The sequence below is a fragment of the Callionymus lyra genome, chromosome 13, assembly GCF_982586985.1.
Source record: "Callionymus lyra chromosome 13, fCalLyr1.hap1.1, whole genome shotgun sequence".
Lineage (NCBI taxonomy): Eukaryota > Metazoa > Chordata > Actinopteri > Syngnathiformes > Callionymidae > Callionymus > Callionymus lyra.
The window spans coordinates 25,980,398-25,999,519 of NC_141830.1; the positions used below are offsets into that span (position 1 = coordinate 25,980,398).

General features: G+C 35.3%; 1 protein-coding gene across 1 annotated transcript in view; it reads left to right on the forward strand.

Moving 5' to 3' along the window:
* LOC148067921 (myelin basic protein-like) overlaps nt 1-19,122 on the forward strand; it is a 52,789-nt gene that overhangs the window by 19,001 nt on the left and 14,666 nt on the right. Inside the window, exon 3 of the mRNA XM_087805287.1 lies at nt 8,617-8,692. Coding sequence (XP_087661413.1) covers nt 8,617-8,692 — 76 coding nt within the window. The remainder of the gene's footprint in view (nt 1-8,616; nt 8,693-19,122) is intronic.

Here is a 19,122-nt window from a genome sequence, read left to right on the forward strand (position 1 = left end):
ACAACTATTTTTCTGAGATTCTGTGATTGTTCCACTCTATTTTAGTTTCAATTAATACAACTGAAAGCCAAAAATGTGCCCAGCTTTAAAAGGTTCTGGAGTCGACTGTATCCTCTTGTCCTCAGTTATCCTCGGGATCTCGCAGAATTTAAATTGTTGCTTCAGCTGAGGAGGACGTAATGACTGATGCCTTATAGTGTCCGGAAGTTTAATTTAATATAAACCAAAATGAACAAACATTGTGAATATTTTAATGTTAATTCTCAATTTTTTCTTTTTTATTTGACACGCACTTGACTAAATATAAATAAACCAAAAATAATGATAAGACTTATATGAATTGCACACAATAAAAAGAAAAAATATAATAAATAATCTTTTAAATTTTTTTTTTTTTAATAAAGAGCTTTTGAAAATGTATATATTATGGTGAAAAATATATTGATATATATAAGTATATCTTTTTCTTCCTTGTGGCGCCTGAAGCTCGACCACCACCCTCTTTACTGTCACATCGTCAACATGACTCGTCAGTTCTGATGTGTGTTCAGTTTGGCAAAATACAGCTCGAGTGCAAAATCCACACAATAATCCTTTCAACGGCTAAACTGTTGACCACATGTGCCTCTCTAATCCCATCATTTTCTATTTCCCTCTGTTAAAATAATCCAATCCAGCTCGGAGTGAACTAAAGCACACAACAAACAAACAAACGAGACTCGCAGTGTTTCAAGTTTTGAGTCGTCGGCACTGAATCTTTTCTCTTGATCTTCAGAGACGGATCTAAAATGATAAGAAATGAGGAAGAAATCTCACCAGAAACTGATGGAATGTCAGATACCTGGGTTTTTCCTTGATGTCAGGATTTACATTTTCTTATCAGTTTTTAATGCTAACTGAATAAAAGATCAAGTTCAAGTCTGATATCAGTTGATCAAAGTCTTTCAGGTAAAACAAGAGGTTCTAGAAATGATAAAAAATATATTTGCCATGTTTTCATGTGATAAATATAACTTGAGGAACTGTTGTTTGTCTTTAAATATCTAATATATAAGTTTCTTTTTAAATTAAATTATTATTATTATTATTATTATTATTATTTTTAATTACCCACCTCAATAGGTAAAAACCTGTCTTTTTCCAAAAGAAAACACATTTCAGAAAGTAGGAATTAACATAATTTTAAATGTAGTACTTTATATTGTGACCCAGATATTACATGTATTTCAAACACGAAATGTCGACCTAATTGGATATGTCCAAAACTCAAATTTATTGGAGTTTGTACAGTATTCTTTGGACTATAGGGAACATTTAAAACCCTTTAATTTCCTCGAAAATTGACGGTGCGAATTATAGACCACTGCGTAATACCATGTATTAATTCTAGTTATACTCACAGACATTGAACCAATATTATGTGAACATGTTATAGTATGACTTTTGTAAACTACAAAGCTGCAAGACAAGGCTACATAGTATTATTCTGCAGCGCCTCTTGGTATTACAGGGCTTCATAGTATTTCTTTGCAAGGCTCGTAGTATTATTCCACGAGGCTCTGTAGTATTACTCCTTGAGGCTCCAAAGTAGTACTCCGCGTGGCTTGTAGTATTACTCCACAAGGCTCCTTAGCATTACTCCTTGAGGCTCCTAAGTATTACTCCGCATGGCTTGTAGTATTACTACACAAGGCTCTGTAGTATTCTTTTTTGATGCTCCAAAGTATTACTCTGCGTGGCTTGTAGTATTATTAGACGAGACTCTGTGGTATTATTTCCTGATGCTCCGAAGTATTAATCTCCGTGGCTTATGGTATTCCTCCTTGAGGCTTCGAAGTGTTACTCTGTGCGGCTTGTAGTATTACTCCATGAGGCTCCGTAGTATTAGTACAAAGCGTCACAAAGTCCCTAATGTATGCTAAGAGACCAGTTCATTAATTTTGCGCCATATAATCCGTTGAGCCTCATAGACAAATACAGTAATTTTATTTATGTGCTAGAAAGTATTACAGTATTCAGTTTCAGATATAGTTGTGTCATTGAAACATCTTCTCAGTCTATTAGGAACTATGGAAAGTATGGTTTTAATTAACTTTGAAAACATTATATTCAATTACGTGGGACTATTGACTTGCCTACGTGAGACCTCGGCTCCTGCAAGGGTTGGGAGTGACTATGTCCAACATTTTAGTCTAATCATTTTGTTTACAGTAAACAAAACGTTGACTCATCCGTGTGGATTCAAAGGTTGGACCATCAAAGTGCTGCTGTTATGAGGACACACATTTGTGTAGTTGGTGAAACAGGAAATATTTGTGCCAGGTCGGTTCAGGATACCACAGCACACTCTCATGGATAATTAGGATGGCATCTAATTTGGCAGCTCTATTGCGCCCCCAGGGGGTCGTTCCATCCTCCTCTATCTCCACTGGAGAGTTGACGCTTTGCTCAGCAGGTCGTGTATTTAATGAGCCCCCGGTGGCTCGTCAAGGCAAGTGCAGCACATATATTCGACGTAGATACAGAAATGAAAGAAGATTAACTAACAGAAGAAGAAAATAAAGAAAAATCATTCAAAAGTAACTTTTAATGAAGTAAATCAGTGGCTTCAGAATATTGAATTGATTAAACATTTCAAACTTTCAAATGTTTTTTTATTGATATTTATATCTATTTTTTTTAACAATTGAATTCAGACTTTTTTCAAATTTAAAACCTAAACTGGAATTAAATTATTTTTGATTTGTAATGTTACCTTTTTTTATTATTATTAATTATTAAAAAAAGGTATTCATATTTTCACATTGATCACGATATAAACAAATTTTTCTACACATTGAGTTTAATATTTGAATAACAACAATTTAAAAAAAAATGTGATTGGCAGAAAGTTTGATCAAGTAGCTACGAATTAAAAAATAATGAATTTATAAAATGTTTTTTTTTAAATACAAACACAGACAAACAATAAATAAGTACATGGAAGAGGACAGGTAAGAACCAACGATGATAGTAATAATGTCTATTATGTATATTATGTATATCATGTGTATTCATAAATATTTAGCATATGCTTTTATATTATACTATATTATGTTATATTGTTTACATAGTAATATATACCTATTTATTGTATGGATTATCATTTTTTATTCTGCTTTTTCTGTTGAATTGGTGTTTTGTTATTTTGTATGTACACATTTTTTGTTTGAAAAGTTCAAAATTAATAGGTTAATTCATTCAAAATATCAAACTCTTTGTCTAAAGAAAAAAAGACAATCATTTTGAAAATATAAAAAATGTAATTAAATTATTAATACAGTAACTATACTATGTACTTTATTATTAAATATAATCTTTAAATAAAAAAACAACATTTGAAATGTTAAATTCTATCATTCAACATTCTTATGACAGTGACAAACTTATACCCTTTATCTATTGCTGGGTATTTAGCAACAAAGGTTAAAGTAATATTTAACAGTTTAACATAGTTGTTACTATTATTATTATTTTGAATACATAATCACTGATTATTGGTTTTGTTTAATTTAATAATTGTGTCACACCTACTATAAAAATGTGACTTCAAAATGAATTTTTGTCTGGTGTTTAAATCCAAGCGTAAAGCGTGACCTTTCACTCAGTAATTCTTTGATTGACCTTTGCATAATTGCCGTTGTGAAGTGTTTGATGGCTGCACTTGTACTTTGGCCTGTAGTTAACAGCTCTGCGTCACTCAAACGCAGCTGCATGCCCACACTTCTCACGACGCTTGGACCCGATCCTGCTGGCAGAACCCAAAGAGAGGCCTGTGATTAGTTGTCGAGGAAGAAAGAAATCCGTAAGAAGATTTAATCAACTTCAGGATGTGTAGTTATCAGACATGCCGCACTGAAACGATAGATTCTGACCTGACGCGGGACATGTTAGCAACACAGGAAACGAGTGGGTCTTAGTCAGCAGGTTAAGCGTGTTGAAAACATGGTGGTGTGAACCTGAACAGCTGCATCAACACTTGATAAGATTCTTTGTGGTTAAGAATTCATTCAGATCCTGTTTTCCCAAGATAAACCACTTTGATGAGCGTGTTTTTCCGCATGTTGACGACCTTTAAGCAGAAGTGCTGTCGATATCCCACCAGTGCATTCATGAAACAAATTGATTTATAAAATAATCTATATGTATCTATTATTTATATAGAGACATTTTTATCCTCATTTTGAAATAACTAGTCGTCCATGTTGGGGTTGTGTGTTGGCAAGAATCTGTTGATACGATACAGGGTCAACGTTACGATACATAGTGATACTGTAGTAACAACTATTTATTCAAAAAAACTCTAGTGAAATTAAAACCATGACACCACTAGGATGAAAAATAAAGCTAAAGATACTGTATCATGATACAGCATCAGTTGTTTGATACTGTATCATGATACAACATAAGTAGTTTGATACTGTATCATGATACAACATCAGTTGTTTAATACTGTATCATGATACAACATCAGTTGTTTAATACTGTATTATGAAACAGCATCAGTTGTTTGATACTGTATCATGATACATCATTAGTTGTTTGATACTGTATCATGATACAGCATCAGCTGTTTGATACTGTGTCACGATACAGCATCAGTTGTTTGATACTGTATCATGATACAACATCAGTTGTTTAATACTGTATTATGAAACAGCATCAGTTGTTTGATACTGTATAATGATACATCATCAGCTGTTTGATACTGTATCATGATACATCATTAGTTGTTTGATACTGTATCATGATACAGCATCAGCTGTTTGATACTGTATCATGATACAGCATCAGTTGTTTGATGCTGTATTATGATAAAGCATAAGTTGTTGATACTGTATCATGATACAACATCAGTTGTTTGATACTGTATCATGATAAAGCATAAGTAGTTTGATACTTTATCATGATACAACATCAGTTGTTTAATACTGTATCATGATACAACATCAGTTGTTTAATACTGTATTATGAAACAGCATCAGTTGTTTGATACTGTATCATGATACATCATTAGTTGTTTGATACTGTATCATGATACAGCATCAGCTGTTTGATACTGTGTCACGATACAGCATCAGTTGTTTGATATTGTATCATGATACAGCATCAGTTGTTTGATACTGTATCATGATACATCATTAGTTGTTTGATACTGTATAATGATACAGCATCAGCTGTTTGATACTGTGTCATGATACAGCATCAGTTGTTTGATACTGTATCATGATACAACATCAGTTGTTTAATACTGTATTATGAAACAGCATCAGTTGTTTGATACTGTATCATGATACATCATTAGTTGTTTGATACTGTATCATGATACAGCATCAGCTGTTTGATACTGTGTCACGATACAGCATCAGTTGTTTGATATTGTATCATGATACAGCATCAGTTGTTTGATACTGTATCATGATACATCATTAGTTGTTTGATACTGTATAATGATACAGCATCAGCTGTTTGATACTGTGTCATGATACAGCATCAGTTGTTTGATACTGTATCATGATACAGCATCAGCTGTTTGATACTGTATCATGATACAGCATCAGCTGTTTGATACTGTATCATGATACAATATCAGTTGAACTACTTATGTTGTATGTCCTCATCAACACATCACTTTAAATATCAATAATATTTCATTAAAAAGTACATAATATTAAAAATACATGTTCCATTTATATATGTTTTTTAATTGTCATGGCTTTGTTAATTATTCAATATGTTCGTCAACTGTAACAGTAACATTATCTCTGGTCTATAGTGAATATAAACCGGTTGGTCTGTCTGTGAATCTTTCAATTTTGTAAAAACTTTAAAAAAATATTGTTAAAAATAAAACTTACCAGCTGTATTTATGAATATAATACATTAAATAGAAAATGTTTTGCGTTTAAAATGATTATCTAAGCTATTTTGTGTGAATGCTGGATCACACAATTGAGTGTAGCTCAATCTTCTAGCTCTCTCTCTTCCCCTCTTTCTTTTATTCCTCTTTTTCTACCCTTTCCCCCCCCCCATTCATTTCAATGGGGAAACTCTTCAACTCATGTTTCATACTTTCCACTACTAATTCCACTACTACTGCCTTATAGTTATAGTTATAGTTATAGTTATAGTTATAGTTATACTTATACTTGTAGTTATACTTATAGTTATAGTTATACTAATAGTTATACTTATACTTCTCTTCTACTTATACTTCTCTTCTACTTATACTCTTCCACTTCTCAACCCTTCCACTCCTTTACTCCTCTACTCCTTCACTCCTCCCCTTCTCTACTCATTAAATCCTCTACTCATTCACTCCTTCTCTCCTTCACTCCTCCACTCCTTCACTCCTCCACTCCTCTACTCCTTCACTCCTCGACTACTCTACTCATTAATCCTCTACTCCTTCAATCCTCCACTACTCTACTCATTAAATCTATACTATTCCTTCACTCTTTCACTCCTTCAATTCTTCACTACTCCTTCACTCGTAGTAGTACGAGTACCAGTACTACACGTACGAGTACTACTACAAATACTAGAACTACTACGAGTACTACAACTACTAGTACTACTACGAGTATTACAAATACTAGTACTACTACAATGACTACTACAAATACTACGAGTACTACAAATACTATAACTACTATGAGTACTACAAATACTAGTACTACTACGAGAACTAAAATAAGTACTACTACGATGGATACTAATACTACTATGAGTACTAGTACTACGAGTACTACACGTACATGTACTAAGAGTAATTCATAATAATAATAATAATTTTATTTAAAGTGTCTTATGATAACAAAGTGTCCGAGCTTACTTGGTTGAACAAAGTTCCACTACTACTTCCACTACTACTACTTCCACTACTACTACTTCCACAACTACTTCCACAACTACTTCCACTACTACATTCACTACTACTCCCACAACTACTAATTCCATCCATCCATCCATCCATCCATCCATCCATCCATCCATCCATCCATCCATCCATCCATCCATCCATCCATCCATCCATCCATCCATCCATCCATCCATCCATCCATCCATCCATCCATCCATCCATCCATCCATCCATCCATCCATCCATCCATCCATCCATCCATCCATCCATCCATCCATCCATCCATCCATCCATCCATCCATCCATCCATCCATCCATCCATCCATCCATCCATCCATCCATCCATCCATCCATCCATCCATCCATCCATCCATCCATCCATCCATCCATCCATCCATCCATCCATCCATCCATCCATCCATCCATCCATCCATCCATCCATCCATCCATCCATCCATCCATCCATCCATCCATCCATCCATCCATCCATCCATCCATCCATCCATCCATCCATCCATCCATCCATCCATCCATCCATCCATCCATCCATCCATCCATCCATCCATCCATCCATCCATCCATCCATCCATCCATCCATCCATCCATCCATCCATCCATCCATCCATCCATCCATCCATCCATCCATCCATCCATCCATCCATCCATCCATCCATCCATCCATCCATCCATCCATCCATCCATCCATCCATCCATCCATCCATCCATCCATCCATCCATCCATCCATCCATCCATCCATCCATCCATCCATCCATCCATCCATCCATCCATCCATCCATCCATCCATCCATCCATCCATCCATCCATCCATCCATCCATCCATCCATCCATCCATCCATCCATCCATCCATCCATCCATCCATCCATCCATCCATCCATCCATCCATCCATCCATCCATCCATCCATCCATCCATCCATCCATCCATCCATCCATCCATCCATCCATCCATCCATCCATCCATCCATCCATCCATCCATCCATCCATCCATCCATCCATCCATCCATCCATCCATCCATCCATCCATCCATCCATCCATCCATCCATCCATCCATCCATCCATCCATCCATCCATCCATCCATCCATCCATCCATCCGTCGTGTCGTGTTTGGTTATTTAGACTCTTGGAGCAATTTGTCTTAATTAACTGTTATTATTAATTAATACAACAGCAAATTAAACTGAAATCTCACACGCCGGCTCAGACAAAGTGAACTAATGCTACTGATAAAAGAACATCCAGTCGGATATGAAACGAGTTGCTACAAGAGAAGAAGAAAAAAGACAGAGGTGTTACATTGGTCGTGGTTCTGTGGAAAATTATATTCTTTCCATTTTGTTCCACTTTGAAAACACCATTCATCTTTTTTTTTTCAACCTCATCAAATGTATTTGTGTTATGAAACAGCCCGGGCTGACCTGAATGTCCGCAAGGGATCCAAACATCTCCTGATGTCTGATGTCTCTGCTGAAACTAACGCCTCAGTAGTAGTGAAAACGAAAGAGGACAGCGATGGAGAAGCTCATAATTGGGACGTAATTAAACATCATCTAACAGCTGTGACGCAGCTCTGTATCTCCGCTCCATCCTCTCTCCACCGCCGCCTCTGTTGATCTGTCTTCGCTCTGTTGCCATGGCATCACACGCCCGACTTTTTTTTCACCCCCCCATTTGTTTTTGTGTTTCTATTAAAGGCTCCATCACCTGAGCCCATAGAGGAGGCGAGAACGACGGCAGGAGCAGAGTCTGAAGCACAGGACGAAGTCTTCGGTAAGACGTTTGAACGTTATTCGTGTTGTTCCCACTTAAGGAGAGATACTAAAGTAGGTCAGTTCTTAAAGTAGGTCACATTTGTTTGAAACCGTCTAAAGGGTGGGAGAAGGTGTGTGCTGAGCTTGTATGGTCCATCTCTTCACCATAGGCAGGTTCATGAAAGGATCATGGAGGTCCATGAGTAAAAAGCATTCCAGGTGTGTAGCGAGGTAAGCTATCAAAAAGTGCTCCGATGCTACTCCAGAGCAACCATCTGACCCTTCGCGGTTGCCCTCAGAGTCTGGTCCACATTGACCCTCACGGGTCTGATTCCTGTCCAGCCAGATTTCAACGCCTTTTGAGCTGCAGATTATCTTCTTGAATTGAATAAGAAGAACTTCTCCATCTTTACCTGATCCCTTGAGTAGAGCCTCTGCTCACATACATGGAGAGGATTCAGTTGACGTGGCTCAGGTCGCCTCCTGGACGCCACCCTAGTGAGGAACTATCAGCCACTGGGAGGAGGCCCAAGGGCAGACGTCTATTAGTGTTTGGTTGGTGGCACGACGTGTCATAAACCAGTAGACAGTAATGGATGCTCTTTAAATAAGAGCGATAAAAACAAACTAGCTCATAAAGTGGGGATAATGAAACGGAGATGAAAATAGGTTTGACTGCTGTTAATGGGTTTTATGAAGGAAATCATGTCACCTTGTTATTTATCATTGAGAACTTTATAAAGTATGAATACCTTTAGTTTGTTTGATACTAGTAGCTTAAGACATAACTTTATATACTGCACAGTTAATATGAAAATAAAATGAGTTGAAAACAAGTCTATTAAAAATCATGGACCAGAACAACTTTTTTTTTTACTGCATAAGATACTACTTTAAAAAAACAACTAAGATATATATATTTATGTGTATATATATTAGACATCATTTTCACTTTTACCACTTTCAGATGAACCACTTTTGATGGAAGGAGTTTATGTAATGCTGAGAGTCGGCAGATGAGGGCAGAATTTGTTGTATAACAACAACACAACTGGACATTTGATAGGATTGTTTGTAAAAAAAATTGTCTTCAAGATCTCAGATCCAGTTATAGATAGCTAGATAGATCGATGGATAGATAAAAAGATAGAAAGATAGATAGATAGATACTGTAGATAGATGGATAAACTTTATTAATTGAAATTATTTTTCCAGGTCACAGCAACACAGACGATTGATTCATAAAACAAGAACAAAGGGTAATAAAAAGAAAGTGCAATATGACACAATCTAAATCTAAAGATGAAGAACATAGATCAAAGGAAAATAACAAATAAAAGGATACAAAGATTTACATTTATTGTCATCTTTTCACTCCACTCCTGGTGTGGGCATTCCACATTTATATCTATCACTTTCTGACGGGTATGTCATTCTGAAATTCATAAACATTATTGTTTTTAGGACTTTGAAACCAAAAAAATAGAGATAAACAAAATCATAGATACAAAACCAATATTTTTACTTTTAAAAATGTAGCTGGAAAAAATAACAACGCTCGTAGTATTTAGGTATGAACCAGTTCTGGTTAGAGTCACCTAGTGTTGGTTTCATTACATGAGATTCAAAAAGTACTTAATAATAATAGTCACAAAAACATGATCTGCTGAGAAAGTCTGGAGGGATATTTTATCTGGATTTGATTGACCTGTGACACACTCGAGAATACCACTTGAAACTGCAAATACTCTCTTTGCTCAGTTATTAATAGAAACCTTGTAGACATTCGTCAGATTGATCGCTTCGCCACCCGACCGGCTGTTTCTGCTTATTGACGTCCTCTTTTTGAAACTCGTGTCATTGATCAGCGGGGGGGGGGGCAGACACCCGAGGCCACCTCTGACAATGTGATGATTCAAAGCGCACACACACACACACACACACACACACACACACACACACACACACACACACACACACACACACACACACACACACACACACACACGAACAGTGAGCGAACATGTACCAGGGCGAGGCGTGATCTTCGTGTTCAGATCACATTTCTTATTAAGACATAAACATGTCATCTCACACTAGAGTTTCTTTTTTAAATATAAAATCCTTTTTATAAAGAGATTAAAGAATTATGTGTTCATGTACATATCTTTTTATACACTTAAAACATTTGTTTAGTATAGAAAAAAAGGTCTATATGATGAAAATAGATGCAAATAAAAATAGAGCCAACTGCGCTTTTTAAAAATAAAATATCCCAATGTAATTATTCCTTAGATTGAATCAAATATTTCTACAATAATATTCATATAAATACATCGTTTACAAGTACTCATAGCTATACATAACATAACATAAATAGAATGATAGAAATAGAATTATACTACATCCATGTCCTTATGAAAACATGATATAGTATAATATATTTTATAATAATTATAATTATTTTATGAACGTATGATTATACTAGATACATATCCTTATAAAATGGATATAATATAACATGATGTAGTATATATGTATATACTATAGCATATATTCATATACATACTACATGTCAGCACACATAGAAAGTATAGTAAGTAGGTAACTCCAAAACATCAATGTATTTATAGACATTTCAGTATAAAATAATTATATATTTCATAATAAATTGATAATAAATGATACTTTCATCCTTTGAAAGAGTAAATATAACATAACAAAATATAACATCATAGGTATTATATACATGCATTCACTAAGATATCCATTTACGTATATCAAATATAATAACTTATAGCAATACATAAAATATACTTTAATATATATATATATTTATTATATTTAATATACTAAATACTTATAACAATGTAAGTATGTAAAATAAGTTAACACAAGATAACACAATATAAATGGTATAGTATAATACAGTATATACAAGTACAAGTAAATAAGCACTTATAGCAGTACATAACAAATACATTACATAAATACCTAAATAGTCTAATAAGAATATAATTATGCTAAATACTTGTAAAGGTGTATGTAATATAACACAAGATAGCACAATATAACAAGGTAAGTAAGTTAGTAATTTAGTATAGTATAATACAGTATATACATAGTATATAATTACATAATAGATAAGAACTCATAGCAGTACATAACAAATACATTACATAAATATCTACATAGACTTATAATTTAAAAAATAAAATTACAATACATAAATGTCCTTGTTAAAAATATTACACAATATAACGCGAAATAGTATAATATATATGCATATACTGAGCAGATACAAGTACATAATAAATAATTACTCATAGCCGTACATTACTCAAATATATATTTATAATTATAAAATAGATTTTTACTAAATACATATCCTTATAAAAATAGATATATTGTAGCTCAATATAACACAGTATAACAAATATATGCATATTCTTAGCGGATATCCATATAAGTACATCGTATATACACATACATACTACAATAGTATTATCATCCCTGTAAATATCTAGCATATACTAAGTTATTAGCAATATAACCATGAATCATTCTAGTCAACAGGTCTGTCAGTTATTGTGTTCTGTCATGAAACTCTGACCCACTTTCTTATCACCGTGTCAACCATTTAGAAAAGGAACATTGTTTCCCTCCCCGGTACACCGAGGCCGCACTAATGCTCGCCATTTGCCGGATTATCAATTCAAAATGAAAAGTAATTTCCAGCGAAATGAACGGTGAGTCCACTCAGTTGTCATGACTCATCGCAGGCCGTCCCGTGTCAGGGTATGTCTTCATGTTGCACTTCCTGTTTGCACGGAAAGCAAACACCAGCATCAGCTGCGCGGCTGTTAAAAGCCCATTACGGCTCCATTACCTGGCCCCGGACCCGGGCTCGCTTAGACCTCCTTCTCTCCGACTGGACTTTCCTCCATCAGGTCGGGAGGAGGAGAAGTGGACGGTGACAGAGATGAGGCGATATAACGACTTAAGTAGTGTTTGGATTTTAATGGATCTGAATTGCATGTTTCTGGTCGACTGTCTGTTAAGAGTTCTTTTCAATTACTTCCATCATCACTGATATTTTTTTTATGTTTTCAGCTTAAACATCAAAAGGGATTTAAAGCACTTTATCTTAACCCCTGTAATACAACAAATTGAAAGTGTTTTGACGTCTCGTTTTAGAGAAAATGGCCTTTAAATATAATCTTAATTATTATATTATTCAAGGAAAACCATCTCACTCTCTATATACTATAGAGACATGTGTATCGGTGTCATCAGAATATTGACTGGTTGAATTTAACATAATTTAAACATTTTAAAAAACTTATTTAAAGGTTTATGTTTTTTAACCATTAAATTACTTTTTTGGAATAATTAAATTAAATACTTTATATTTTGAAAGATTGATTTGTTCAGTTTCTTTATATTCGAATTAAGAAATTCGATTTTAATTTTTTTTAATTAATAATTTAATTATTTTTTACTTTTTAAGAAAATATTGTTATCTAGAATTCCACTAATTAAAAAAAATACATTTTTGTAAATTCGTTTTTAACTGATAGCCTTACTAATTCCTAGGCTTTTAATTTCAATGTAAATGTATTTGTGTAACAGTGCCAATATTAAATAAGATATATATATATATATATATATATATATATATATATATAAAAAGGTTGAATTGAAAGACATTTTTTTTAATTAATATTAATTTAATATTAATAAAAAAAAGATCAATCAATGTATCATATTTGTACAAAATATTAATTATGACAATATTGTACACTATTGCAAAAACCACTACGCAACAGTATTGAGTGACGGCACAACAACATTAGGCCACAACACAACTACATTGAGTGACGACACAACTTTAGGCCACAACAAAACAGCACAAACACAACACGACAACATTAGACCACGTATCATCATCACGTATAAAGAAACTTTGACATCCTTCTTCCTACTGCAGATGACACACTTGGATAACATGTCTCTCGACTAATAATCACAACCATGTTGGAGTCTATCCTCATTATAGAAGCAACTAGAAACACATGGAGGGAAGGGTGGACGGTGAAAGGTTCTCGCTGGGAGTAGGAGGAACAATGACTTGCATTGAAACAACACGACAAGTACTTGATGAAAACCCTCGCCCGCCATCTGCTCCTCTGATACTATAGGGCGCGTTGGTTAGACGCTAAAAATATGTGCGTGTGAAGAAGTCCTTCAAGCATCCAGGTCTTTGTGAAACTCTTGTGTTTTGACATCAGCTATTGTTTCTGCGGGGAATGTTTGACACCCTGCGTTGAATCGTGGGTCGTATGTTCTCGTCGGACTAAGTGATTCGATGCAAAGCCTCGCAGTGGACGGGACATAGAATATATGAGCGAATGACTACGCAAGTCTGCACGTCACTGTCGTGATGTTCCTAGATAAGATCTTGAAGATTCATTTTCAGGATTTATTCTTCCTGCTGCTTCAGTGATTCATGCGTGTTCTCTTCTGTCAGCCTCAGAAACATCTTGATTGCATCGTGTGGGTTATTTCATCAGGTTTTTACTGATTTTCCTTTTTTTTCAATGACTCTTCACTGATTGTACACACGGGCATAGAAATAATCTATAAATGATACATTCACAAGTAGCTACTTCACAAAAGAAACTCCATCTTGAAGTGCAAGGGAAGATCCTCGTAGCTTCACAGTCCAGTTGTAGGTAAATCAACACGTCGTTTGCTTTAGCGATATATTGCTGACTCTGAACTTTGATTCTTTTTCCTTATTCTCCTTTTTTACAATCTACGGTGGCCCGGAAAGCTCACAACATTTACAACGTTGAGCCACAAAACAATTGCAAGAAACACAACAGTGTCGAGCGACAACACAACAACGTTGTGCGACGACACAATATTAGGCCACAACACATACACAAAACCCACAACCAAACAGCAACACACAACAACATTAGGCAACAAAACAACAGTATTGAGCGACGACACAACATCATTAGGCCACAACGCAAACACAAAACCCACAACCAAACAGCAAAAACACAACACACCAGGATTGAGCTACAACACAACAACATTAGGCAACAAAACAACAACATTAGGCCACAACACAACAACATTGGGCCATAACACCCATCGCCATGGAAACAACCCGACTCAATAATTTGGATTCTTTTTAGAAGAGATTTAACACTGAACTAAAGAGTAAGAGCCTTAAACCAAACATAATACCTTTTCTGAGGACAAAACAAGATAAGAGTTTTTAAAAAACCCTCTCAAGGTTGCACTCTGGTGTGTTTTTAAACACGCTCATAATGATGTAAGACAGCCATTACTTCGTTCACACACCATGTGCATCCATACTAATTGCTTGTGGGATCTCCGAGCTAATCTTAAATAGGAGATTGAACAGGAGCATTGATTTCATGTGGGCCGGGTTAGTTGAGAGAGCTCTTCTCAAAAGTGTGTGACAGAACGAGTCTATAGAGTCTCACTCCTCAATGTACTCTGGTGTGAAACCCCCTGGAGTCCAGTGTCAGCTCTGATTAACTTGATCCGCCGGCAGCTCCTTCTCTGGGATCCAGACTTCAAGACCAATTTAGAACATTGGTTTGTCAACAATGATCATGTGTCTCTCTTGCAAATATCCATTTTGTATTCTTAGTTTGCTAATGCTAATGAGAGAGACAAGTTATTGTCGATGGGTTAATGAGGCCTCATGATACAGCATCAGTTGTTTGATACTGTATCATGATACAACATCAGTTGTTTGATACTGTATCATGATACAGCATCAGTTTTTTTGATACTGTATCATGATACAGCATCAGTTTTTTGATACTGTATCATGATTCAGCATCAGTTGTTTGATACTGTATCATGATACAGCATCAGTTGTTTGATACAGTGTCATGATACAGAACCATGTCTTTGATACTGTATCATGATACAGCATCAGTTGTTTGATACTGTATCATGATACAGCATCAGTTGTTTGATACTGTATCATGATACAGCACCATGTGTTTGATACTGTCTCGTGATACAACATCAGTTGTTTGATACTGTTTCATGATACAGTATCAAACAACTGCTGTTGTATCATAAAACAGTATTAAACATTGAAGCTCTATCATGGTACTGTATCATGATACAGTGTCTTAATTTTTAAAGACCATTGGTTTCACTTTTTGCATTATACTATTTGTCTCTGATCTTCTAACTTAATGAAAGATGACATAATTTTCAAACTGAGAGTGACCTCTAGTGGTCTTTCAAAATTTCTGGTGGTCTTACAAAAAATAAATCTAAAAAAAAAACCTAATGACCATTTTTGGTCAATTCCCAGAACTCTTAGTGGCAGAAGAGGTTTTAGAAAATACCTATATACTTTTGTGTATACAGTTTTCCACGGTACCGTATCGATATTCAACAGCACTGGAAAATCGAGAGATTGACATTGAGATGATATTTTATTTGTATCAGCTTTATGGTTTATATTCTAAATTTTTTTTTTTTTTACAGTTAACATGCATACAGTATATTTACTTTGCTTGTTAATTGCCAATTGTGAATTGACGCTAGATCTTGGTGATGACCGAGGACGAGAGGATACAGTCCAGCAGCTTTTAAAGATAAGCTTTGAACATATTTTGGTTTAAAAACAAATGTAAGCAGTTACGACTTTGTCAAGAGTCATGTGGTCTGTAAATTCTGTAACACCAGAGTCAAGTACTGGACAATACTACACATATAACCTTGTTACTACACTATCGCAACACCAGAGTCAAATCTTGATCTGGTCAATTTTCATTTTTTTTCAAATATTCCGAATCATTTTATTCATCAACAACACAAAAAAGTTAACAAACCGTGTACGAAACACATCTTATACACAACCTTTGATCCAGATGTAATACTCGTGTCTTGTTTCTCCTGGATGAAGTCACAAGTGTCCGAGTTATTTGTCTCGGTGGCAGAGACGGACACAGGCTGGCACGAGTCCTGGCACTGCCAACATCAAGCACCTCTTCTGCTCTCAAAAGCCCTGATTGTTTAAGGGCAGCTTCCGTCACTGCTCCAGTGTTCTTTCACATTGTTTCTCTCGTTCTTCTGATCCCTTCGGATTCCTCCAGGGATTGTTATTCGATTGGAAACATGTATATTTTTTAATATGTAGAGAAAATGATAAACAGCCTGTGATCTGTTTTCATAGCAACACGTTGAACTCAAGCGTGTCTAGATCAGATCATGATGCACCTTCTGTTTGTCGACACATGTTGTGATGTAAGTCCATGAGATCACGGAGTGTGTGTCATCCAGCCTCCATTAGAAAGACGGGGTGTGGATGTGTGTGTTGAGAGCCGTGTGAGTCAAAGAGGAGTTGAGGACGGGAGTAGCAAAGTAACTTAGCTTGAGGGGTTGATAAAGATGTAGAGTGCAGAGAGAGCGACACGTCCGTAGAGATACTGATCCAGATTGAGTCCACGTCCAGCTGGGAACCATTACACTTGACTCCTACCAACGTCTCTCTCTGGCTCAGATGTGTCGTGTTTGACTGCCATTACTCGCCGAACACACATGCAAAGCAGCAAATATTATACTATTAGTTTGAGGCGTATTGTTGAAGTTAAGACATTATGAATCTTTGTTACAGATCCTGTTTCTGAGTGCCCACATTATCTTCATGTCTTATAGACTTACAAACCACTCAACAAACATACTTTATTAGCTCAAGACCTATGTGAAAATATGACAAATTATGAGGAAGTTTAAATATATATATATGTCAGGGCTGTTAGTAGGGCTGCACGATATTGGAAATATGTGCGATATTCCATATTAGTGTCTTGAATTGCGATATCGATATAAATGTGATATTTTTTCCTTCACCTAAAAATGTAGCCGCGTGTACTGTAGTGTAGGTCCAGGGGTTAAGAGAAGGAAAATAATGCGATATTTTCCTTTATTTCATCATTTATTTCTGCGCTTCGGTGTCCACATTACCGTAGAAAAATTTCACTTATAATGCTCAGTCTCGCGGGACTTCTATCGGTTTCACGCCAAACTGAGCGAAATCAGAGAGGAGTCGCCGGAGTGTCGTGATATCACTAAATCAATAATAAATCCACCTCCTTGTACACGCACACATAACACTTTATAAATGACGCCAACAACTTAGCTCGTTAACATATGGTGAAGTCGGACAGGTTTACACTTGTTTTGAAGTTCACGATCTGATAAGAAAACAACTGAGACAAGATGAAAAGTTCTTACAATATATTGCTTTAACAAAGGAGGTTGAAAGAGACGAGTGACTGGATCACTAGTGTTTGAGTAGATCATAAGTTAATATTACTTCGGTGTATAAACTGAGTTTTTTTTTTCGATATATCGTGTAGCCCTAGCTGTTCGATAATATCGTTACGACGAGATATCGCAAAATTCTTTTCCACGATACTGTATCAGTGTTAGACAGCACTGTATCAAATTATTTATTGTTATTATAGTTTTTGCAAATTATATTTTATGTAGTACCAAAGTTCTTTAATGGTTTACAGTTCAATAAAGTGTTAATTGTATCTTTATTTATTGACAATTAACATATATTCTCGCCATGTTCATTTTTGTGTTTAAATTCCACTTCTGCCTGCTAGATGGCAGCAGTCACACATTAAAGACACATTGGAATCCCATGAGAGCCCAGTGATGACTGAGGATGAGAGGATATAGTGACTTTAGCAGCTGTTAAAGTTGATGTTTGGACATATTTCGGTTGCAGCTATTTTCAACATCTCCGGATTCACAAGTCTTGTGTAGCTTATGAAGCTTCATGAAGCAGTTTCATGTTGTTCAGAGGTCAGTAGGTGGCGCCATCAGTTAAAAATGATGTGAACGGCCGTTCGAAACAAAGGAAAATAGTGCAGAGATGCATCAAAATATTGTTTATTACTTGATGTGAAGAAGTATTTTGCTATGGATGAGTTGAAACGTATAATATTTATTGAAATTAAATAATTAAGAAGAGTGTAAAGAACTTTTACCCCTATTAAGGTCAAAGTGTAAAGAGTCGGAAATGTTATTTATTAATATGATCAGTATCAACAGACGTAGCTTCAGGGCAACGCGTTTTATTAATAATATTCATACGTATACTCGGCTTTTGTGTTAGTAACACAACACCTGTTACCTTATGAAACTGATGATGAAAGTCTGCTTATTAAAATAACAGTTTGGTCTTGAAATTTCACGAAATCAAAGATTAATACTTTATAAAACACTTTTTCTACATGTGTTTTATACCAAAGCTTCTGTTGAAATTATATTTTTTTACTTAAAAAGAAACTAGAATGATTGATTGTTTACACGACTGAATTAGCAGTGCTGACACTATGGCTTCAAACAACAGATTATAAAACC